This window comes from Haliotis cracherodii, unplaced genomic scaffold (genome assembly GCF_022045235.1).
Source record: "Haliotis cracherodii isolate W230 unplaced genomic scaffold, xgHalCrac1.p SCAF_4, whole genome shotgun sequence".
NCBI classification, from domain to species: Eukaryota; Metazoa; Mollusca; class Gastropoda; order Lepetellida; family Haliotidae; genus Haliotis; species Haliotis cracherodii.
In genome coordinates this window covers 53,406,252-53,432,911 of record NW_027266297.1, presented here as the reverse complement: position 1 = coordinate 53,432,911, position 26,660 = coordinate 53,406,252, and the positions used below count along the sequence as shown (strand labels likewise).

Here is a 26,660-nt window from a genome sequence, read left to right as displayed (position 1 = left end):
GCATTTTGCAGGATATTCAAATGATTTATAGTTTTAAGGGAATGTATTTATAGACACAATCACCGCAGGGGACATAACTCTTCTTCAAAACAACATTGCCATTTTACCACCAACTCCATCTTTTACCATCTACTAATAGTACAGCTACAATCAGATAAAGTGCAAATACTAGCGTACAGCCGTGGCTACGACTTCTACTGCATCACGACTACTACCTCCAGTGTTTGACAAGGAGGCCAGTCACATCTACCATAAAAGTAAACTTCTGGTAAATATAGATGTATCGCACCATGTATATCAGCGTGAATTGTTTGCAGATATGAAAAATAGAATAACAATAAGAAAAAATAGGAAAATGAAAATATACATAATACCAGGTGAAATGTACATCAGAAAGATGTTCCACAATTCTTAAAAATATGAATTCCAGACACCCTTCATTACTACCTCACCTAATATTCTCATTAATAAGTAAATAAAAAAGCTGCTGCAGATTGTGTTCACAAATTAAACAGCTATTTAACTAGCACCCCCCATATGAACCATCCGTGGGTAATAATATGGTAATAAAAGTATTATTTTGTAATCAAAATATCAGATGATGTAGTAGTTGATCTGACAATCTATGCTCATTTCCTTGCCATGTTTATATGTTTATTGTTATTGATTTCATATTGTTTGTAATAATGGAATGTCATAGGCCCGTATACAACATACGAACTTTAATGTAGCAATATTTAAAGCGAAATCACACACCAAGCCTGTTAAACACATGGTGATAAGAGTCACTATATGATCATGATAATATCCTAGGAGAGGTGTTCTTAACGTGTGCACGGTGTACAATTACAGTTGTATTTATTTGTTATTGTACTAGTAGACACTATATATGCAGGTATATACTAGTATATTGTTAGTTTCTATAAATAATGACATACTATCTTTATACCGACGAACATATTCAAGTGTTGTAAATAACAGTCCTCCTTTTGATTGATATGATACTTGATTCAAAGTGAATATCATTCGCACTTATTCCTTGTCTTATGTACGTTGATATACGTGATGAGCATCCATAAATTGTAGCCATTTCATGACACCATTCTACACAGGAAACACACAGAGAATTGTTCATGGAAAACCAACATCCTGTTTATATGTGTAAAATATCAACCAAACCACCACTGCAGCCCAACAGTCCTTCTGAAAGAATTACCGCTGCTGTTTAGTTGTTTGGGGTCTTCCTTGTCTGTGTGTTTAGTGCCGCCACATCGTCAGCACCCGCACGTGCACGTATACCGGTACGAACTGGTTTCTGGGATATGTTACGATTGTCGTCTGCTTGTCTGGCCGTTGTGATTTCCAGACAAAATGTATATCCCATTTGAAAGGAATACCCGGTTGCCTTCAATAACACACAGAGGTAGGTGAACTAGTGTATTAGACTGTGTGTTGTTGATGAGTGTAAGAGTGCTGTCATGATGTAAATTGTCGAGCTGCCCGTTACTTATATTATATCTACAGTCAGGAAGATATGTGCTCTGATTTGGTTTGAAAAGTCTGTTCTGTTTTGAAATATCGCTTTTAGTTGGGTCTAATGACAAAGGGTACACAGCAAGAACACTACAGCATATCTAGGAAATTTATCCCTTCAGTTCTAGATGGCTTGTGTTGTTCTTACAAATCTTTCTAAAATGTGTATTTAATTTTGACGATTTCTGATATTCTAACACAAGTAATGTTTTACCTATGAATGCACAGTTTTCATGCTGACACATTTCATTGGGTATTTGAGGAAGAAATATGTAAACACTATTTCGTATTTACCGCTACAAATTAAAATGCCGTTATTATTTGTCAAGCATTATTGTTTAGTTCTCCAGTGTTTTGGCGCCTTTATATGTGTCCACGTTAAATACATATTTTTTAATTGATTTGAAATATACAGTGCTAGCATGTAAAATATCTACGTTATTTGCAGCTATATACCTATGTATCTTTCTTCATGATATAATTCTGGAAACTCTCACACTATTTATGTCAGAGGCTTCTAAATATTATATTATTTAAGTGTTGCATGTCAATCATTATTAAGTAATAGTCTACAATAAAAAGAAATTTATTTGCAGTTGTACTTATATTTCAAGTTTAATTAGAAAACATCATATCGTATTCACAATTGTAAGTAAGGCATATGTTCGGACACCAAGTTATTTACATAATATGTGTTTGAGAGATTCAGCGGAAATTTTGGAACTTTTAATACTCGCACAAGACACTGTTTTAGGTTATTGTATTATTAATGCTAATAACATGCCGCCATATATGACATAAAATAAATAGTAATCCACCACTCAAAATTGCAAATACATGTCGCGTTCCTGGTCCTAAAATTGTAAACTTACGTGTGTACACAGCAACTAGGAAAAGGGGAGGGTGAGACGTGTCCTAATTTCCGCCTGGTGATTGATTGTATGAAAACGAATCCTACATGAACAGTTTATACCTGTCATTGTGGGTGAAAATATATAGAAATATACAGCAACAACATACATAACCTTTCGGTATTTTAGTTTATGAAGTGACTTTTGAATTTTTAACATTGAAATTAACTTTCACTTATAGGTACGATCACTTTGTCATTTTTCAAATTCCCGCAATGTCTTTATATTTCCCCCATTAACCAATGAAGAGCGTTTACGTAGAAATTGTTACATTTAGATATATAGTACGTAAATGTACACTTTCTTACACACACGCTGTTCATCGGTTAAGTAGGTTCAAATATAAACACACAAACTTCTACATGTGTCGCCATAACAGGGTATCAATTATTTGTTATCTGTTTTAATTTTGGTTTTCATCTAAGGGCAACTTGAAGAAGGTATTACATTCCATCCCATGATTCATACTTTAATAACTGACGATGCTTCATTCTACTTACTTGAACAATTTATGTTTATTTTTGTGAATATGAGTATGACACTGATTATATTAGTATTCTGCACCTCCGTCGAACTCCATGCACCGGTTGCCCTGCGCGGGCATTTCGTCTTGTAGCTCATCTGATAGCATACAGCAAGGTTACCTTTACAATGAATGTCCCAACACTGACATTAATGTAAAATTTTTGTGAAGACACAAATAACAATGATCGCTCCTGGATGTTGAGGCTGAAATATTCACAGAAGCGATCACGCAACATGAGATCCTGCCTTAGCCATTTGTCGTGATGTTTTTATTTATATTTTTGATTAGAGAAACAAGCGAAGACAGTGAAAATTTGAAAATGGTCCTTCTTTCCGTTGTCACATGCATTGATTGATTAAGATATTAATTCTGCAGACACCCGAACAATTTTGCAAGTAATTAATAATATGGCACCAAGTATATGGGCTTAATGCCGTTCGGTGTTTAAATTTGTAAGTACTTCACAATTAGGTAAAGAGGTTTGAACAGAAAACACAATAATTAAATTTCTTGTGCAGTTTAGATCTACATGTATATGATTAAATTTGTGTAATACTGAATCAATAAATATCGAATGTAAGAGGCAAACGTGTTGTTTATACACTGAAATGAATGATTAAATACGATTGCTTGTACACAATATCTACTGGTAGTTGTGTCAATTGTATATTTTCATTAATCTATCTATCTTCAACGCTGAGTAGCAACACACCACTACATACACTACTACATGTATATTAGAACACAGATACAGCAATATTTCTAGAGCATGGCTCTACATGAATAAATATCATTTTGTGACATGGGACATCTACAGAATATACCAAGACATCACATGCAGTGATACATGTTTTGTGTAGTTACACATTGTTTCGTTGACTGTGTCATCGATCTACTAGCAATATGAGTTTGTTAGCGTTAGCATGATATAAAGAAGATGTTGGACTAACGTGGACTTTATTATTTTATTATATATTACATGTACACCGAGTGAACATTTACCTCATTTTTGTATATATATATATATATATATATATATATATGACACAACACATGCATATATAGATAGATAACGAAATATAACGGAATGTGCATGGACATGTGATGCGTGTCACATTCACAGAAATGTGCTCTTCGTGGTATCTTCATAAACACCATAAAAGCTCATGGCATTAATGATGCTTGTTAATTGAAATATTATGTTTGAAATATGGCATTTGGTATGCTTCTTGGAAACTACGAGACACAGACTAATGACGGACTGGATTCAATATGTCTGTCAAATTAGTGAATGTATGTATGGTTATATATCTTAAGTGTCTCCGTATCCCATGTAATGCCTATAGAAAAGTTATTCGGTGAAAAGGATGTCCATTATCTTCACAGCCATTAGAATGGATACTTCCCATTATAATTGAAACTGGGTAAGCCACACACAGAATGTGCCATGAATAAGAATAGCAAGTTATTTATAAATTATTTGAACCGTTGGCGCAATAACAGTAACGTCAATGTACAAGTTTGCACTTTATTATTTATCGGTATCTTGTTATTGTACTATGATAAAATACTGTGCATTTGATCTACAACAAATTTGATAGGTTTGAAACTGAAGGCAAAATTCGAGTTGAATATTTATGGCTAATTCACTTTGCAAAAATATGAAAGTTGACTACTTATTCAATTGTGAGCACATGAAACGTGAAATTAAATACGCCCATTGAATTTTATGTTTATTGGATATCACCACGAAGTGAGACGATTTGAATGGTAATACACACATTTGTGGTCTGTTTTATTTATATCTGCATAGCGCATAATATATAGACATAGTCACGAGCGATCTTTCAGGCTTATAGATATAAGACACACATTTGTGTTGTGTTACTGGTTCGGGTTTAAAAATATAAGACACACAGTTTTGTTGCGCTATGTTTTCGGGTTTATTAATATAAGACACATATATATGTTGTGGTGACAGTTCATGCTTATAAATGTAAGACACAGAATTATGTTGTAGTAACAGTTCAGGTTTATAAATATAAGACACATATATATGTTGAAAATGGTCCTTCTTTCCGTTGTCACATGCATTGATTGATTAAGATATTAATTCTGCAGACACCCGAACAATTTTGCAAGTAATTAATAATATGGCACCAAGTATATGGGCTAAATGCCGTTCGGTGTTTAAATTTGTAAGTATTTCACAATTAGGTAAAGAGGTTTGAACAGAAAACACAATAATTAAATTTCTTGTGCAGTTTAGATCTACATGTATATGATTAAATTTGTGTAATACTGAATCAATAAATATCGAATGTAAGAGGCAAACGTGATGTTTATACACTGAAATGAATGATTAAATACGATTGCTTGTACACAATATCTACTGGTAGTTGTGTCAATTGTATATTTTCATTAATCTATCTATCTTCAACGCTGAGTAGCAACACACCACTACATACACTACTACATGTATATTAGAACACAGATACAGCAATATTTCTAGAGCATGGCTCTACATGAATAAATATCATTTTGTGACATGGGACATCTACAGAATATACCAAGACATCACATGCAGTGATACATGTTTTGTGTAGTTACACATTGTTTCGTTGACTGTGTCATCGATCTACTAGCAATATGAGTTTGTTAGCGTTAGCATGATATAAAGAAGATGTTGGACTAACGTGGACTTTATTATTTTATTATATATTACATGTACACCGAGTGAACATTTACCTCATTTTTGTATATATATATATATATATATATATATATGACACAACACATGCATATATAGATAGATAACGAAATATAACGGAATGTGCATGGACATGTGATGCGTGTCACATTCACAGAAATGTGCTCTTCGTGGTATCTTCATAAACACCATAAAAGCTCATGGCATTAATGATGCTTGTTAATTGAAATATTATGTTTGAAATATGGCATTTGGTATGCTTCTTGGAAACTACGAGACACAGACTAATGACGGACTGGATTCAATATGTCTGTCAAATTAGTGAATGTATGTATGGTTATATATCTTAAGTGTCTCCGTATCCCATGTAATGCCTATAGAAAAGTTATTCGGTGAAAAGGATGTCCATTATCTTCACAGCCATTAGAATGGATACTTCCCATTATAATTGAAACTGGGTAAGCCACACACAGAATGTGCCATGAATAAGAATAGCAAGTTATTTATAAATTATTTGAACCGTTGGCGCAATAACAGTAACGTCAATGTACTAGTTTGCACTTTATTATTTATCGGTATCTTGTTATTGTACTATGATAAAATACTGTGCATTTGATCTACAACAAATTTGATAGGTTTGAAACTGAAGGCAAAATTCGAGTTGAATATTTATGGCTAATTCACTTTGCAAAAATATGAAAGTTGACTACTTATTCAATTGTGAGCACATGAAACGTGAAATTAAATACGCCCATTGAATTTTATGTTTATTGGATATCACCACGAAGTGAGACGATTTGAATGGTAATACACACATTTGTGGTCTGTTTTATTTATATCTGCATAGCGCATAATATATAGACATAGTCACGAGCGATCTTTCAGGCTTATAAATATAAGACACACATTTGTGTTGTGTTACTGGTTCGGGTTTAAAAATATAAGACACACAGTTTTGTTGCGCTATGTTTTCGGGTTTATTAATATAAGACACATATATATGTTGTGGTGACAGTTCATGCTTATAAATGTAAGACACAGAATTATGTTGTAGTAACAGTTCAGGTTTATAAATATAAGACACATATATATGTTGTGGTAATATTTCGGGTATATATATATGACACACAATTACGTTGTGTTAATAGTTCGGGATTATAAATATAAGATACACAGTTATATTGTAACAATTCGAATTAATAAATATAAGACACGCGGTTATATGTTGTGGTAATATTTTAGGTTTAGCAATATAATACACAGAGTTATGTTCTAATATTTCAGGTGGTAATATTTCAGATTTATGAATTCAGGCAAACAGTTATATTGTGATATTTCAGGTATATTAATATAAGACACAGTTATGTTGTGGTGATATTTCGGATTGATAGATATAAGACACACAGGTCCTATTTTGGATCGATAAATATAAGACAATATATAATAGGTTGAAAATAGATTGGGTATAATAAATAAAAGACACACAGTTATGGTGTGGTAATATTTAAGGTTAATGAATATAAGGCAAGCAGTTATATTGTGTTTGTTTGTTTGATATTTGTGGTAATAATTCAAGTATATACACAAAATACAGCGTTGTTTGGTCTTAAGAGTTCGTGTTTATGAATGTACGACAAAGTCATGTTTGGGTAATATTTCGGTTATATAAATATAAGACACATAGTTACGTTGTGGCAATATTTCAGGTTTATAAATGTAAGACACACAGGTATGTTGTAATTTTTCAGGTTTATAAATGTAAGACACACAGGTTTAATGTAATATTTCAGGATTATAAATGTAAGACACACAGGTATGTTGTAATAATTCGGATTAATAAATATAAGACACGCGGTTATATGTTGTGGTAATATTTTAGGTTATCAATATGATACACAGAGTTATGTTCTAATATTTCAGGTGGTAATATTTCAGATTTATGAATTCAGGCAAACAGTTATTGTGATATTTCAGGTATATTAATATAAGACACAGTTATGTTGTGGTGATATTTCGGATTGATAGATATAAGGGACACAGGTCCTATTTTGGATCGATCAATATATAAGACAATATATAATGGTTTGGAAATAGTTTGGGTATAATAAATATAAGAGACACAGTTATGGTGTGGTAATATTTAAGGTTAATGAATATAAGGCAAGCAGTTATATTGTGTTTGTTTGTTTGATATTTGTGGTAATAATTCAAGTATATACACAAAATACAGCGTTGTTTGGTCTTAAGAGTTCGTGTTTATGAATATACGACAAAGTCATGTTTGGGTAATATTTCGGTTATATAAATATAAGACACATAGTTACGTTGTGGCAATATTTCAGGTTTATAAATGTAAGACACACAGGTATGTTGTAATATTTCAGGTTTATAAATGTAAGACACACAGGTTTAATGTAATATTTCAGGATTATAAATGTAAGACACACAGGTATGTTGTAATAATTCGGATTAATAAATATAAGACACGCGGTTATATGTTGTGGTAATATTTTAGGTTATCAATATGATACACAGAGTTATGTTCTAATATTTCAGGTGGTAATATTTCAGATTTATGAATTCAGGCAAACAGTTATTGTGATATTTCAGGTATATTAATATAAGACACAGTTATGTTGTGGTGATATTTCGGATTGATAGATATAAGGGACACAGGTCCTATTTTGGATCGATCAATATATAAGACAATATATAATGGTTTGGAAATAGTTTGGGTATAATAAATATAAGAGACACAGTTATGGTGTGGTAATATTTAAGGTTAATGAATATAAGGCAAGCTGTTATATTGTGTTTGTTTGTTTGACATTTGTGGTAATAATTCAAGTATATACACAAAATACAGCGTTGTTTGGTCTTAAGAGTTCGTGTTTATGAATATACGACAAAGTCATGTTTGGGTAATATTTCGGGTATATAAATATAAGACACAGGTATGTTGTAATAATTCAGGTTTTTAAATTAAGACACAGTTATATCGTGGTACAAGTTCGGATATATAAATATAATGCACACAGTTGTGTTGTAATATTTTAGGTTTATAAATATATGACACATTACTTAAACTGACTGATAGAATGCACATAAAGTAATTACATTTTCAAATCATAGCCATTTTAACTTTTATGATATCTCATAAATGGAAATGTATTGCTTTTGCGTTTTTCAGTTAATCTTGAGTTTGCATGTATTTTTATTGCATTCGCATCTCACTATAGTTTTCATGAAATAGAACTGCTACAAGGTGCATGCTACAGCTGTTTTGCTGCACAGTGTGGTTTGACAAGTTTTGTAGTGAAATGGAAAAAAACAACAACCGTTAACTATCTTTGTAAGTGTTCTTGGAATAGCATTTCGATTCCGCGCGTTTCTAAAGTAATTATTATTAGATCGTTGTTCTTAAAATTGCACGGAGAGGAAATATCTGTTTACGTATAATTGAAATATAGATATGATATCAAGTTCTATTTCACGTCCAACTCTTTTGCAATGCTGTGGCGAGTTTCCTATCTGTACTGACACACAGTGTGGACGTCAAAGTATTCACGGCTGGACTGACTGACATAAATGTTTCTCAACAAACAAAATGTGGTAAAATAGACAGTTCCCTTGTCCCGGTTTTGCAGCCACCCTGTGAACATATATTATTGAAACAGTTTACACGCCACGACTATTAAAGCTTTATTTAAAGGATTATCTGACACAAGGAATGCGCCAAAAGCCAACAATATAAACATACGATATGACGTTGATTTCGCAATACACATGCTAGTAGTACAAGATGTCTTCTTTGATACATAGGCCTCATTTCCAAATCAGCGACGAATAGATAAAGCAAGCATGTATATCCACACATATCCCTTTCCTATAATTGAAATTATGCGATGTTTCATTTGGAATTGGAACCAGCATAGTATTTGAGATTATATTTACATATGATCCTATTGCAAAAGATTAATTTCCAGTGGAATGATATGGTTGGAAAGAATGTATTTATTATAACATATATATGTAACCACATAAACATCTGTGGGGTGTATCTAGCCTACTATGTACGCGTTGTACGTACAGGGAACCTTTTGATCAACTACCTCATGTGTCAGTCTGCGATGCCTCGTGCTTATTGAAGAGCGTCTGGATCTTATATATTATGTACGTTATTTTATTTCAAAATATCATTGTTTGTGTGGAAGTATTTCGTATTCAGTGGCTATAAATCATTCAAAGCTTTCTGGTGAAACATATATATAGTTTATGGATAAGACTTGAATTATCATTGATAACATATTTTTTATTATGGAGTTATTTTGACAGTGAGATTGCTCACCCTGCAAATTTTCACTTCTTTATATAATTACAATGTAAGCCCCACCTTCTCTTTTCAGAAACTTCAACTCTTATTGGACGAAGCTCTCCTGTTTAGCCAATAGTTGAAGACTAACTTGCAGGCTTACAAATATGCTTTGTTGTCATCGAGGCTGGACAGATCAGACGTTAGGCATCGCTCATGGCGAGAGAAGGTGAAATAAGGTGTGGCGAATTCACCGTGGACGACCTGACCACAGCGGCGGCGAATGGCGATCTGGCCAAGGTGCGAGACATCCTCCAAACAGGAGTGGATGTCAATGGGAGAAATAGCTTTGGAAGGACTGCCGTTCAGGTAGGGTACATCGCTCTCAAATTACTTCGCAATTTTTCATGCTTTCAATAAATGCATGCTTACTTTTTAAATGGGGCGGTCGGGTAGCCTAATGGTTAAAGCGTTCGCTCGTCACGCCGAAGACCCGGGTTCGATTCCCGACATGGGTACAATGGGTGAAGCCTATTTCTGGTGTACCCCGCCGTGATATTGCTGGAATATTGCTAAAAGCGGCGTAAAACCATACTCACTCACTCACTTTTTAAATGTGTCAATTTCGGAAAAATCATGATCCAAAATACAATCAATTACGATTGTTTTACTGTTATGGCACGTCAGTTTTGAGCGTGACATCCGTGTGTGATGTGTTGCACATGATGAGAGTACAGGTATTCAAATTAGAGAAATCTCTGAAACCATGTTCATACGTTTAAATGGTCTGTGAGTTATGTATACTGACTTACTAGTATATAGAGGACATAATGCAACGTTTGTATGCTAAATGTATTAATGTACACTTTCCTTACACTGCCAAACACCTTATTACATTAAGAAAACGACAGAACACATCTTAACAAGGCTTGATGAGGCGTAAAATAATTACTTGATATACAGTTAAGTTCAATGCACAAGAAGAAAACTGAATGGAATGGAAATATGCTTTTCCGTGCGATTGCGGAATTCATATCAAAATGGCGGCGATGAACCCAACACCAGATAGTCCACATATATGAACATTTGTCGAAATGTGAATGTCGCCAATGCTATATTCAATAACAATCTTGAAAGCTTTCATATTAAAATGGAAATTCAACAAATAAATAGACACCTGTAATAGTAAAATACATATGTAATCATCACAAATGTATGTTTGGCGCCATAGTTGCATGTATGTGTCAATATTTCAAAATGCTTTGGCAATGACAAATACTATGCGTTATCACTGAGTACATGACCGTCTCATTGTCAGATACCACAATAAGCCTGAAGTGGTTCATTTCAGACGTCTCTCGGGCCAAAACCCAGTTAAGCATAGTTTCAAAGGGAAACATAACACAATCCTATTTAGCAATAGTTTGGACGTACATCTAGCATATACAATTCCAGACTTCGTCTGTATAATGTCCCCTGTCTTAAAATCAACCTTGTAATGTGCACATGTTCAATTTACGAAAAAAACAGTAGTCGAAATGATAACAACCTATAACTGAACAGCAAAAAAAAATAAATATATATATATTGTTAATTAATACCACAAAAATGCTAACGCCAGCAAACTCATATTGCTTGTAGATCGATGGCACTGTTTACGACACAATCTGTAACTATTGAAATATCTATTACACAAAACATGTATCACTGCATGTGATGTCTTGGTATATTCTGTAGATGTCCCATGTCACAAAATGATATTTATTCATGTAGAGCCATGCTCTAGACATATTGCTGTATCTGTGTTCTAATATACATGTAGTAGTGTATGTAGTGGTGTGTTGCTACTCAGCGTTTAAGATCACACGACACACGCTTACTAATTAAATCTCATTACACTCCATCACAGTGATGTAAAGCGGACTTCCAGCCTAGGGTCTGTCCACACTGATGTATCTGGTGTGTGTCCAATTAGGGAGGTCAGTAAGGGAGGAGTTTCTCCAAATTGTCCATGTCTTTGATGTGATAGATGATGATGTCGACAGTCGGGGCCACAGGGCTGGGATGACCATCTTATCACAGAGACATTTCATCAACAACGCTAGGTATGTAGAACAGGGCGAGATTTAGGTGGGACAGAACAGGGGAGGGAAATAAACAATGGTGGGTATGTAAGACCTAGAAATAAACTGCAAATCCAAGAATTCATAGTTAATGATAGCTTTAAGCAGACCTTTGTCACAATGATAGTGAATACGAAGGTTCGCCTGACTGACCACAAACCGTCCACATTATTGTGGAGATGTTTCCGTCTGTTTTCTTTAGCACAGTTGAATGTTTTAATCTATCAAATATTCTCAATGAAAAAAGGAAAGAAAACTCAGAGAATCGTAATAAGCAATGTCATTTAATTAAAAATGGTCATCAACCAGAAATCATGAACAAATATTCAAAGTGGCTACAACATAAAGTTGATACTGGAACTAATTATAATACAATCTTAAAATGTCGAAAACACTACTACTGCATCAAAGTAAGCCCATGTGTTGTCCATCTTTCCTACATAGGCATCTTCAGTTTTTAATAATTTCTAGAACTAATTTAAAATGCGTTTAATAAATATTTAATGCACATGTTGTTCTCAAAATGAATATTTCACTGGTTACACACGTGTAATTAGGTTAAAGAAAAAGGATCAATGGGTTATCACGCCAGTGTGATCAGGATGGTTACTATCCAATATTAGGAGTAAACATTGTAATTAGCAAGCCCTGTCGAGTTAAATACATAGTGTTTATTCCTAATATAGGATATTTACCATCCAAAACATACAAGCGACGTCACCTCTTTATCATGTAATGTCATTATATCTTCGAAAAAAAGTATCCTCGTCTCTTACAAACAATATCTAAACATTGCAAGTTTTTTTTTCTGGAATGTGTGCATTAATTTATTACGTCGCAAGGTCAGTGATCAGTCAATCGGACAGTGACAATAGTCAATATAGTCCAACTTGAAATCGTGTTGCAGATTACAAAAGACAATTGCCTTCACATAATTTGTCAATGTCAGTGATTGCCTTTTGCATCAGTCCGCCCGCTAGAGTAACTGCCCTTTGGCCAGGGAAGTTACTCTAGTCAATGAGAAGTCATGATCACTTTTGTTTAGTCTGCATGACCTGTCATAACTTTTCGTGACGTGATTACGAAATGCAGTCATATATCCAACACGGCGACAAAAATAAAACAAGGTAATGTGTGTGACATAGTCCAACTGTTTTTAATTGTCATTTTTAACCGTCATCGTTAAATTTCTTCACAAATTTCTATCTCCAATGTTGCCTACACTTGTGAATGGCCTCAACTACGTCACTTTTAGATACCGATTTTCGTTATCTTAGATTTTGAATGTTTGACAATTTGTCCAGGTTCCCCGATCGTCAATTCTGACTCGATTGCTGATAGACACGGTTGACGCTTTATTTGTTTGTAAACACTGAAAGTAGTACCTACATGACATTTTATGTTTGCATATTTATAAGTAAATAATCCCAGCGGATACAGCTTGTATTCGTTGGCTTTACCCTGCCGAGAAACCTACCCACTATGTGAAAAACGATATTATCATGCTATTTAGAGTGCATTGTGAATGTTCAAACCAGCAGTGAAATTGACTCGATTTTCATTATATATATTCTGGGTTATCGTGTACCATCAGAGAGCATTATTCCAGTTTGTTTATTTTTTAACATATAGATCTATATTAGTTTTCGAATGACTGTCACAATTATTCTCATCCCTTCATAGATCTCAAATAAGACATGTACCTGTTAAAATTTGTTTCTTTGTTGTGAATCTTGCTGTTTAACGCAGCATTCCAGCTGTATGGCGGTGACCTGTAAATAATCGGGTTTGGAACAAATAAAAACGTGATTGATATTATTAGTAACGATCCACGCAGCCGGGAGTACGATCAACAAAGTCCCCGAGCTTGACCACCCATCCATTTACATTACTCGGAACCGTTCTAACGCAGAACCACCTCGCGCATATTAATGATATGTACATGAAATAGGTGTTGAAACCTATATCCGGTGTAAATGTATATATTCATAACAGCTTGTTAAATAACATTTTTATTTCTAGAGTTAATGAGAAAATTTCATGCTTTGATGAGATGAACGTTGTATTCGTAAAAAAATATAATTAATCTATACATTTCATACCTCTTTCAGACATATGAAAAGAACACAAATAACTCTCTGAATAAACATATAAAGACGTTTTTAAGTGATCTCATAAAAAAAAAAACATTCGATGGATTGCAATAAAATAAATATGTGTAAAAGCCAAATGTTACATTGTTTCATAGACCGACACACTTTGATTTGTTTTATCATTATGACGTTTTAAATACAAGTTTTGAATCGGCTGATCTATAGTCAAGTAACTGAAAATAACCCGTCTCGTAATAGTTTACCCGTCATTACGCCAACTGTGCCAGTTCAATTAGCCTAGCGTGCTGTGATAAACTGAGGCATTGACAAGTGCATACCGCCCACCACAGTGGATACATATGAATAAAACATGGACGCTCTTGTAAGATATCAACATTATCATAGAAGAATTAGTCCAGTGTATTAGTTTAAGTATCGTGTTCATTTTACGTTATCTTACAAGCATATATCCAGTATGCTGGTTTATCGATCATTCTCATTTAACGTTATCATACAAGCATATATCCAATGTGCTGGTTTAACCATCGTGTTCATTTATTATTATCATACAAGCATATATCCAACGCGCTGTTTATCCATCGTGTTCATTTATTATTATCATACAAGCATACATCCAGTGTGCTGATTTATCCATCATGTTCATTTATTATTATCATACAAGCATACATCCAGTGTGCTGGTTTATCCATCATGTTCATTTATTATTATCATACAAGCATACATCCAGTGTGCTGGTTTATCCATCATGTTCATTTATTATTATCATACAAGCATATATCCAGTGTGCTGGTTTATCCATCATGTTCATTTATTATTATCATACAAGCATATATCCAGTGTGCTGGTTTATCCATCATGTTCATTTATTATTATCATACAAGCATACATCCAGTGTGCTGGTTTATCCATCATGTTCATTTATTATTATCATACAAGCATATATCCAACGCGCTGGTTTATCCATCGTGTTCATTTATTATTATCATACAAGCATATATCCAGTGTGCTGGTTTATCGTTCATTCTCATTTAACATTATCATACAAGCATATATCCAATGCGCTGGTTTAACCATAGTGTTCATTTAACATTATAATACTAGCATATATCCAACGCGCTGGTTTATCGTTCATTCTCATTTAACATTATAATACAAGCATATATCCAGTGTGCTGGTTTATCCATCATGTTCATTTATTATTATCATACAAGCATATATCCAGTGTGCTGGTTTATCCATCATGTTCATTTATTATTATCATACAAGCATACATCCAGTGTGCTGGTTTATCCATCATGTTCATTTATTATTATCATACAAGCATATATCCAACGCGCTGGTTTATCCATCGTGTTCATTTATTATTATCATACAAGCATATATCCAGTGTGCTGGTTTATCGTTCATTCTCATTTAACATTATCATACAAGCATATATCCAATGCGCTGGTTTAACCATAGTGTTCATTTAACATTATAATACTAGCATATATCCAACGCGCTGGTTTATCGTTCATTCTCATTTAACATTATAATACAAGCATATATCCAACGCGCTGGTTTAACCATCGTGTTCATTTAACATTATCATACAAGCATATATCCAATGCGCTGGTTTAACCATCGTGTTCGTTTAACATTATCATACAAGCATATATCCAATCCGCTGGTTTAACCATCGTGTTCATTTAACATTATCGTACAAGCATATATCCAATGCGCTGGTTTAACCATCGTGTTCATTTAACATTATCATACAAGCATATATCCAATGCGCTGGTTTAACCATCGTGTTCATTTAACATTATCATACAAGCATATATCCAATGCGCTGGTTTAACCATCGTGTTCGTTTAACATTATCATACAAGCATATATCCAATGGGCTGGTTTAACCATCGTGTTCATTTAACATTATCATAAAAGCATATATCCAATGCGCTGGTTTGACCATCGTGTTCGTTTAACATTATCATACAAGCATATATCCAATGCGCTGGTTTAACCATCGTGTTCGTTTAACATTATCATACAAGCATATATCCAGTGTACCGGTCTGGCCATCTTTTTCACTTTTAACGAAATGTGTAAGTGTCATTTTTTAATGTTTGTTTGGTTTTATAATAATATAGTGGGAATGAATAAATACATGCTGACAACTAATCTGGACGAACTATAGATATCGAATTGTTGGGTACAAACACGTCAGTGCAACTGAAATAACTTCCTTGACCACGAAAATCTTAAACTACGAACAATGTCTTACATTTAGCGAAAGAAATGCCAAGAGTCTCGCGTTGTGAATGTAGCTCATGCTAAATCTACTTCTGATTTCTATTATTTCTTATGTACATGGCACATCACTTTTACGATAAATAGTCAACAGCAACCGTGAATGTACTGTAATTAAAACATCAGTTAATATAATAAAATATATTGATATGTGGAACTATGAATTAATATTTGATTCCACTAATTAAAAACAATTGTTACACATATTAATGTGTATTCATATTCACTTCATGTTATCTTTTTTTCGACAAATGATTAATATGTATCCTTATGTTTGGGCATACTATACTGTCTAGTGGTTCGAAATAGGTGACCAGTTCTATGTTAATTAACTGTTTTTTCTTATCGTTTTACAACCAAAGTTTTTGGGTGTTCTTTTACTTTGCTTCCTCACACGTTCTTTACAACTCAATATGGCTTCGACTGGTAGGTTCCATTGCAGCAGCGTTATACTATCAACAATTAATTTGAGATGAATTCCTCATTTCAGTCCATATTTACATTTGTCAAACTGTTGAAATTCAACAACAGAAATTTTGCTTCGCTGACATGGTATATGTATGACATATATATACACTCACGAATTTGATAGTGCGGCTTTGTAAAAATGCATGTATATGTAAAGTGTAATCAAATATGTTGAATTATCATATTATTGAATATATTAATATGTGAATAGTCAATCATATATAATATAATGATAAGATTTTTTTCCATTCATACTTACACAACATGTTTTCATCTGTAGTTCACTGTTCACTGATGGTTGCCCCCTGGGGAGGTCCCGGGTTAGGATATATCCCCAGCTACTTATGACCGTCGTACGAGGCCACTATGTGGATCAGTTGGTTAGGCTCGGTGCCTTGTTGATGTCTGGTTTGTCTACTCAAGATACGATTGCCACCGTCTTATAGTTGGAATATTGCCGAGGGCGGCGTTAAACAGCAACAAAACACTAATGATCCTGTGCGGTTACTCCTCCGCCATGTTTAACCATTGAGCAACACACACTTTTACTTTGTACAGAACAAAGGGTGATATTTACCACAGATATAACACTACGATGAAGAGCCGTTATTTTAACACATTCACGAGTGTTTCATTAATATGTAGCGAACCATTAGCAGTTAGACATTAAACCTCTGTATTGTATTTAAGTTTGTGAGTCATTCAGTTTCAATAAGCTTGTTCACTACAGCCACACACGCGTACAACACTCGGGATACTGCTGCTGAAATTCGTGTGAATTGATTGCATGTGTTGAGTAAGTACGGCATGTGATTTGTCCCAGTGCAAACATTATTATCATGTCATTTTTCAAACCTACATGTACATGTATGTGGGAGTAAAGGGCGTCAGATAATACAAGGAGGCAGTGAACAACATCAGTAAATAATCTTAACATTTGGCACCCATTTCTTTAAAACAAATGGTTGCTTTGATATTGTTAATCTTGGACGGTATTGGACGAGTAAAACAGTCCGGTTTTATACATGCATTTCATGCATGTTGTTACATCGTCATGCAAACCCACTCAAAATGATATTTCTATATTCAGACTTGTTTTATTCTACATTGATGCGTTTTTTTGGTATCAAAAGATATGTTTTAAAGCAGTTATTTATGTGTACAAATATACCCAAGCGTCTGTTAACAAATTCTTCTTCGTCGAAGGGATGATCTGTGTTTATAACTAATGTATTTTACGGGCTGCGTTTCTCCTGGAATCATATGTGTATAGTTTGTGTTAAAGGTACTGTACTTTTTTTTTTTAATTTACAGGCATTTGCTGTAGAATTATTTAAGCCAACGTTGCCAACGTTGCAACAAATCATGTAATACACACATGAATAGGAAATAATTTTATATCAAGAAATAATGAATACTGACAACAGGCATATGGTTCTATCTGCCATAACATATAATGAGGAATAATCAGCATTCACAAAAAAATCCATAAATCATAAAAGACACACACTATTAGTGAGTAATTGTTTTCATTATTTTGATAAATAATGAACTACGACAACAGGCATGTGATTCGATCTGTCAGTAAATGTGATGAAGAATATTCAGTATTCACAAAAATAATATTTTTCCATGTAATGAAATCACAAGCGACGTTGCTTTAAATCATAGATGACACACACTACTACTGAGTAAAACATAATAATATTTTAAGAAATAATGAACACCGACAACAGGTATGTGGTACGATCTGCCATATCATATAACGAGGAGTATAATGAGGAATAATCAGTATTAACAAAAATAATATTTTTTCGATGTAATGAAATCATGAGCAACGCTGCTTTAAATCATGTAATACGCACACTGAATAAGAAGTACAATTAGCTCTAGAAAAAAGTACACCGACAACAGGTGTGTGATACGATCTGTAAGTGTATAATGAAAAACATTCAGCATTCGCAAATATAATATGTTATTTCCAAGTCATGAAATCACAAGCGACGTTGCTTTAAATCATATAATAATATTATTTTAAGAAATAATGAACACTGACAACAAGCATGTGATTCGATCTGCCATAACATATAACGAGGAGTAATCAGTATTAACAAAATTAATAATTATTTTCATGTAATGAAATCATAAGCGACCTTGCTTTAAATCATGTAATACATACACTATTACTGAAATAAAAATTAATATTTGTTAAAGAAAAGATACACCGACAACAGGCATGTGATACGATCTGTCAAAGTGTATGATGAAGAATATTCAGTATTCACAAAATAATATTTTTTTTCCAAGTCATGAAATCATAAACGACGTTGTTTTAAATAATATAGGACACACACTTTTACTGAATAAAAAATAGTATTATTTTAAGAAATAATGAACACTGACAACATGTATGTGATTCGATCTGCCATAACATATAACGAGGAGTAATCAGTATTAACAAAACATTTTTTTTCCAAGTAATGAAATCATAAACGACGTTGATTTAAATACACACTATTACTGAATAAAAAACAATATTACTTTAAAATATAATGCAAATCAACAACAGGCATGTGATTTAAACAATATATAAAATATCATGAGGAATAATCAATATTCATGAAAATAATATTATTTGTCCAAGTAATGAAATAATAAACCATGACAAATTATTTATAATGGCCATTTGTTTGGATATATATGTTGGGTCAGTCATACCCAGTAAGTACATATATTTACTATGTATATATGCTTTCTTCTTAAGTTTGCAGGTACTTCAATTGATAAATTCCAATGGTCGAAATTTATAGCTTAGGTTAATAGGTTAATCATAAGTCACCCAGGGTAAATATATGGTAAGAGTAATGATTTAGATATCTCAGTTGTTCATAGTTGTAATGGCATTGAGAAAGTAAGACCCGACAGGATCATGTACCGATGTTCAACGCAAATAACTGTTAAATTCTCTTACCTTCTAGTACACATCAAAATTAAATCCATATTTATTTTCTTCAGAATTTTACCTTCAATATTCAATAACTATTTAGATAAGTATCAACTCACATATCACTAATGGTCACCTGCAAAAAAGCCCAAACATCACTGATCACATATAATGAAAAAGCATTGACATTTCAAATAAGAGACAGTTATTTACATAGCGAAGTCAACATCCTAAACGGAAGTACGTCCATCTTCTGATTGGTTGATAAATATCAGAAGATAAATTGGAAAACCCCACTAAGCTGAAATAGGGCTATTGTCATGAAGCACGACTTATATATATTGATAGTGTCACGCTGCCTCTCTCGTGTCAATTACATATGCCATCACAAAGTCAGTTAAACTGAAATGACGTGTTTCTCTTTGTGATTTATGTTGTGACAAGTAATATAAACACACAGATATAGCCAAACATACCTTATGCAGAATTCGGATATTATAGCTAAGAACACAGACTTCTCAAAATAATTAAAAAACACTTTTAGTGGCAGTTAAATATGCTCGTCTAAATAGGAATGTAAATATAAAATTGAAACATCATACATTTCTAAATGTATGGAAAGTCAAATACTTGTCGGTGTCTGATTAAAACAATGTATGTGTCTTAGTGTTGGGATATGTACAACACTCGTCTATATGGTCATACAGTGTAAATAGAAAAGCTAGGCTTACATGTACTCACCGTCGACATACCATTCTAGGTTTGTTAAAATATAAGGAATACATGTTTGTATTTGAAAGAGGTCCATGATCGTGGGTCGGTCACCATGGAAACTAAAATGCATGTGTCTCATAGGTCAGGTTTAAGGAAGGGAAATGCTATCAACATGCATCCGTTTGTGAAATGAGAAGCACATCCTCAATGATTTTTTCCCCAGTTATTCCTGACAACGAGGCATTGCTGAGTCAGACAGTTTGCAATAGAGGCTGTTAAAATGAATAGGTTCATTGTATACAAACGCGAGTTATTTATTTTTAGATAAAAATAGTTTTGTCAGCATGACATATTTCAGGCCATTTAATAAGACTGAGTAAATTTCTCTGCAGATAAGCGAGTTCCATGTACACTATGTATACATGGCTAGAAAATACATAGTTGATAATAACAATGAAGTAGATATAATTTATAACGTCACACGTTGAACAGAAGCACTTCAGTCCGTCAATTCCGATGGTAAATCAGATGTTAAAACAATATACGATTGTGGGCATCTATTTCCGTGGGCTGTACCAGCACGTCTAACTAACTCAGCTATGGACAATTATATCGCCCAATCTGCACGATATAAATGTTTCCTCGACCATGCATCAGTGTATTAATGGTAGGATTTAGTAAATAATTGCCGTGTTGCTCTCTTGCAATAACATAGATAATGCAATTTATTTCAATACTTTTTTACCGTTCAGTTTATTTGTGTATGTAAAAATACTTCAAATAATGGTTACTAAAAATTGATATTTGAAAACGAAAATATTCACAGTTTAGATGGGGTCAATCACATCCTAGCAAACCAATTTAGATATACATTAACCATGTCTGTGTACAAAATGAACAAGGAAAATATATCAACATCAACACAAAATAGCTCTCAATTAGTATATAGTAATTGAAGGACGGTGGACGATACAAAAGATCTTTAATCAAATGTATGCGAAGTGTATTTCTGATATTTTATGTTTGATATTGCTATTTTATTTATATCTAGAAGATTGCAATATGTTGTTCAAATTGTTGTTTCTGACGACGTTGTGACAGTGTGTTGCTTATCGCACTGGATGGTGTCCCATGCACTACTAATCTCGCTAACTTTGAAAGCGAGCGCCATTCTCAAATGCATTGCCGGGACCGCCATCACCGTTGAAGGCCACTCCTACAGATATTTTACATTCCCTAAACGTTTTTCAATCCACAATTTCCTGTCGCACATTTTTATACACAACACCATACCATGTCACAGAGTTCGAGATCATTCTCCGCTGTTAGATGCATTCGTACACGTGTTTCAATATAAGAATCATGTTTTGGTAATTATATTCTGTGTTTTGTATGTGTTAATACAACTAGTAAAGGCACCTGTGGGATCGGTTATGTGTTTTGTTATTACGCATTCATAAGTGATAAGGGGTCACAAAGATACTGATGTGATGTTAATCAATACCGCATTCACTAATAAGGAATACTAATAGTGATTCTAAAACGAAATATTTTTTCCAATCTTTAATTGCTTATAATAGTAACATCAACATAAAACAAAATATCCTAAAATATAGACAAAGAACTACCGAAACGTTACCAGTATTACATGGGAGTTAGATGACACAACTGTGTCGGAATGTGCCCTTCAAAGACACAGTAGCATACTTTTTTCAGCAGTTACCGTTCACATAGCCAACATCTACAAGGGACTTTGTTTTAATTCGGTGTAGCGAAGATAATGTTCATAATTCACTTGTAGCATAATTCACCTGTTTAATCTGGTCGTGTGATTCGGAGTGAACATGGCTTCATGATCTTAACTTATTTTAATTTATCTTTCGAACATTGTCACAACAGCAAACGCCGGACACCATTACATGTCTTGTGTCGATTCATAACACAGAAGAAATGATGACCAAATACCAAAATTAAAGCGTACACCGACATAGAGGGAAATACTAATTTTATCAGAAATAATGAATCTATTAATAAGCATATCGTTTAAGATTTGAATAATTTTGGACTCATATTGATCAAAATAGGTAATATGAACGCGGTATGTCAGATATGCTACATATTTGCCGTGCATCAACCATCTGCCGTGTCTAGCCAACCAGAAGCAGTCGCGGACACATGGGACTAGTTGTGCCGGTGTAGGGTATGCAGGGTAGTGTCATAAGGCATTGAGATTAATCAAACTCCTCCACTGCTTGTCTTAAACCTCGTCAAGGTCGGAATGGGTCTTTTTCATTCTTCCATGTGTCCGTCCTTCCTTCTGATAACTCACTTTTACATACGAAAATATAAATGTAAATTTAATAATCTATCTATATGACCTTAGCATGATAAATAAAAATTAGTTGGTGTTATGAAATGTTTCAAGGGTAATTTGTGTGGGAGATACACACATCGAACATTGGATTCAGCTATAGATTTGGTATAGTATTTTGAAAATCATTTAAAGATTAAACTCCAACGATTCAAGTTGATATTTGTAGTGCACTTTCTTAAACATACAGAAGTTCTCCCAAACTTTCCTCCAAAAGGCCTGTTAATATGCACTGAATACTGGCCAAGTTATGTATGGTATACTAATATGCATATATGTGTTTTAGTTTTCTGTGTCTTTGTATGCACAATAAAACACATACCTTATTGTGTAAGATGCAAGCTGTTGAGTTTGGTTTTCCCGCTGCTATATTCAATATTTAAGTGAAATCACAGAGTTATAAACCCGGAACTGACGGAGATCTTCGACGTTGCGGCGCTTTAGACCACTGGGTGAGTGAGTGAATTTGAACAGTGTTTCATTTATCTCGCGGCGTGTGAGCTTTATTTTGGAGGGAAGCCTTAATTGATGCATTTCGTAGACATTTACCACTTCGGCGAAACCGAGTAGGCATAGGTGCTGGTGATTTCCAAGGGTCTTAAGCTGAACCGTTGAAGGTAGTAAATTATAACTTAGACGACAATTATTCAAACAGGAAATAATTCGCCTTTGTAATGCCGACACTTTCTACGTTTAATTATTGGTTTTCTTGAAATGAGCCTTTTCAAAAGTGAGATAAACCGCCCAAACATGCCTAAATCTTTCCATGTGAAACACGAACACGAATATAATACATGCCGATGTATAAAATGGTTGCTTTCACTTATTACCATGATGTCATTGTTAATAATGACTGATGGGGATGCGAGTTTTTCATGTCTTCTATATTCAACAGGTGATGACGCACACTTATGTCGATCTGGCAGATGAGCTGCTCTGCGCAGGCGCAGATCCTAATGTCAAGGACATCAGCCACCGCCATATTGGCGGCACGAGTACTTACCGTACAATTTGCCACGACGTTGCCGAAAGTGGGTCGTTGCCAACTCTCCAGTGCTTGTTACGACATGGTGCTGACATATCTCTGAGGGACAAGCGAGGAAACACCCCTGCTCATGTTGCTGCCAAAAGCGGCCATTTTAAACTTGTGCAATACTTATTGTGTGGGATGGCGACGAACGTGACAAACGATTTGAAGCGCACGCCCCTTGACTACCTCGACAGTAAGGAGGACCCCGGATGTCGACAGTGGGTGGAGCGGAGGCGGTGTAAGTTGCAACGTGTAGTGTTGATAGAAAGGAAAAACAAAAAACAAAAACAAACGAATCATATAAATAATAGTAAAAAAATGAACATCTGATAAAACATAAATATAGCGATAAGCAATTAAATGTACGTGTCAATGAATATCAAGTACTGTAATTGAAAAAATATATACCTATACACCTTTTATTTCTTATACCAGTATTTTAGAAAAACAACTAATTTGACTCACCACTACAATACTGAAATGTTCATGCATTATTCGCCATTGTCTCGTGTGACCACTATAGCGTTCAATGAGCAGGGCATGTTTCGGCTCCTTTCAATGTAACTGTTGTTATCACTAATGCACCACCATGTCAAGCACATGTAATTCATGTCTGCACAACTGAATGGACGTTTACTTTAAGTGTCGATAGGTCATCCTGACCCATGCCTTGTAAAACACGCATACCACGCGGAAATTGTGCCTTACATAGATATATGTCGCCCGCCACGGGTTTCACGGCTGTAAGCGAAACTATAGTGAATTTAGTATTTCCTATTTCCTCTAAAGGCTCAATGGTTTGAAGGAGTGAAAGGTTTCGTATGAATGCAGGACACGGCCGGGATAATGTTTGCTCAGATGAGATATTACTAATTGCAATCAGATCAAGTGCTTGTCTGTCATTACTGAGCAAATACATGAGGAATATAGAACGTGAACTGATGATGGAAATACTGGAGGGAACACATAGACGAAACATCGTACAAGATTGACCGGCTTTTGTTGGACAAATTAGTTACAAATAGACAATCAGTATTTGCCCTCTGTCTAACTTTATCCATATGAAGAATGTATGAACGTAACAGCGAACTGCCCCGTGTTGTATGATCTTTTTGAAAGCTGAAATATATTTGAAGTCTGTGACCTACTGCTGCATAATGATATTTGAAATATTTATTCACGTTTTCCTGGGGCTCAGCTGCTTTAACTTATCTGGAAGTGTAGAACAGCCCAAAATATATTCACGAGTAAGGTGTATGTATCAATATTATATCAATAGTGGTGACTTTTACCATAAAAAAATCAATTGTAATGATTTTTCATATATTCTCATTCTTTGGGATTTTATTAGCAGGTAAGTGTATATGGATGTTCGTTTCCATGGCCGATCTCACATGGTATATGATATTAATATGTGATACATGTGTAATATCATATACCTTCGTGAGACCTAATGCCTTTGAGGAATGCGTCTGTTTGATATTTTCGTCGTGTTGATCACAAAATAAGCTTAGCCAGGGATATTAGTTTTGGGAGAAGATTGAAAACAATTAGTTGTGATATTATTTTAGTTGTTAGGCTCATATATTATTTAACAATATGTCCTGTATGAACAATGTGGGTAGGTATGCCCTTTTCGTGATAGAAGCGAACTGTGTTGCCATGATTTAGAGCTGATAACAGATTCGAGAGAAATGTTCACATTGAAGACATTTGTTCACATTGTCCTAATTTATATCGTAGACTGATGATTTTCGTGTTAGCATGAAACAAAATAGTAGATAATTCACCTTTGCTACATCTATACAGTTCTCTTCCAGCTACGCCAGCGACACTGCGGACGTTGTGTGTTGTTGTCGTTAGGTCAGCGCTGGGACCAGGAAGGTTGAAAGATCTGTCAAGGCTGCAGCTGCCGGGGCCAGTTGTCAGCTGTGTACAGCTTCAAAACCTGCGTGCTCTCGAGGCAGAGATAGACTGTTGATTTGAATTGCCGAATATGAAGGAATAGCATGTGTTCGATGTGATGGACCACTCTCCTAGTCGTGCTTGAATCAGCTTGCCATAGCTGCCCTTAATAAAACACAATTCAGCAGAGTTTAGTGAAGAGCTGATATTGGGTATCCGCAAAGCCCAAGCTGTTAGTTGCTCTACATCTTCACACAACGTACTAGATGTTCCAGTTCTCTTGTTTGTATAGTCAGCTGTGATGTCATAGACTGAGTATAGCCACGAGGCGAAAGCGTAGAACACATCTCGGTAACAATGATTCGTTTATCCAGATATGTGTTATTCTGGACAGTGTATCTGGGAACGTTACCGTCCGGATAAACGAGGTGACACAATAGTATTCATCTGTATTTTGACTAATCTCAGAGAGCAGCAACAGGAACAACATTGCCTTGATGATCGTTGCATGATTTAACACGGCATTGCATGGTGTATAAAAAGCATTTGTGTGATAGATCGGTATTTTTCTTATACTTCCTTTACGTTGATTTTTCAATTCGTAATGTCTTATGGTTCCTTGGTGCATGTGTACGTCGTCAACAGTGCGTCTGCACGTCTTCGAAAAGTGCACGTCTTCTTCATTGTATAATAACTAAATAAAGCTG

The 26,660-nt window shown here is 34.4% G+C and overlaps 1 protein-coding gene across 1 annotated transcript; it reads left to right on the top strand.

Moving 5' to 3' along the window:
* Window positions 1–1,360: 1,360 nt before the first annotated feature.
* On the top strand, window positions 1,361–26,660 carry LOC139480237 (cyclin-dependent kinase 4 inhibitor C-like). The gene is made up of 4 exons (XM_071263278.1): window positions 1,361–1,423; window positions 10,087–10,361; window positions 23,914–24,286; window positions 25,869–26,660. Exons 2-4 carry the CDS (start codon window positions 10,209–10,211, stop codon window positions 26,027–26,029), a joined length of 687 nt encoding a protein of 228 aa, XP_071119379.1. The 5' UTR covers window positions 1,361–1,423; window positions 10,087–10,208; the 3' UTR covers window positions 26,030–26,660.

Excerpts from the sequence above, each read along its gene's own strand:
- LOC139480237 (XM_071263278.1), top strand. The coding sequence starts at position 10,209 with ATGGCGAGAGAAGGTGAAATAAGGTGTGGCGAATTCACCGTGGACGAC. Across the intron at positions 10,362-23,913 it reads TTGGAAGGACTGCCGTTCAG|GTGATGACGCACACTTATGT; the intron begins GTAGGGTACATC and ends TATATTCAACAG. Across the intron at positions 24,287-25,868 it reads GTGGGTGGAGCGGAGGCGGT|CTACGCCAGCGACACTGCGG; the intron begins GTAAGTTGCAAC and ends GTTCTCTTCCAG.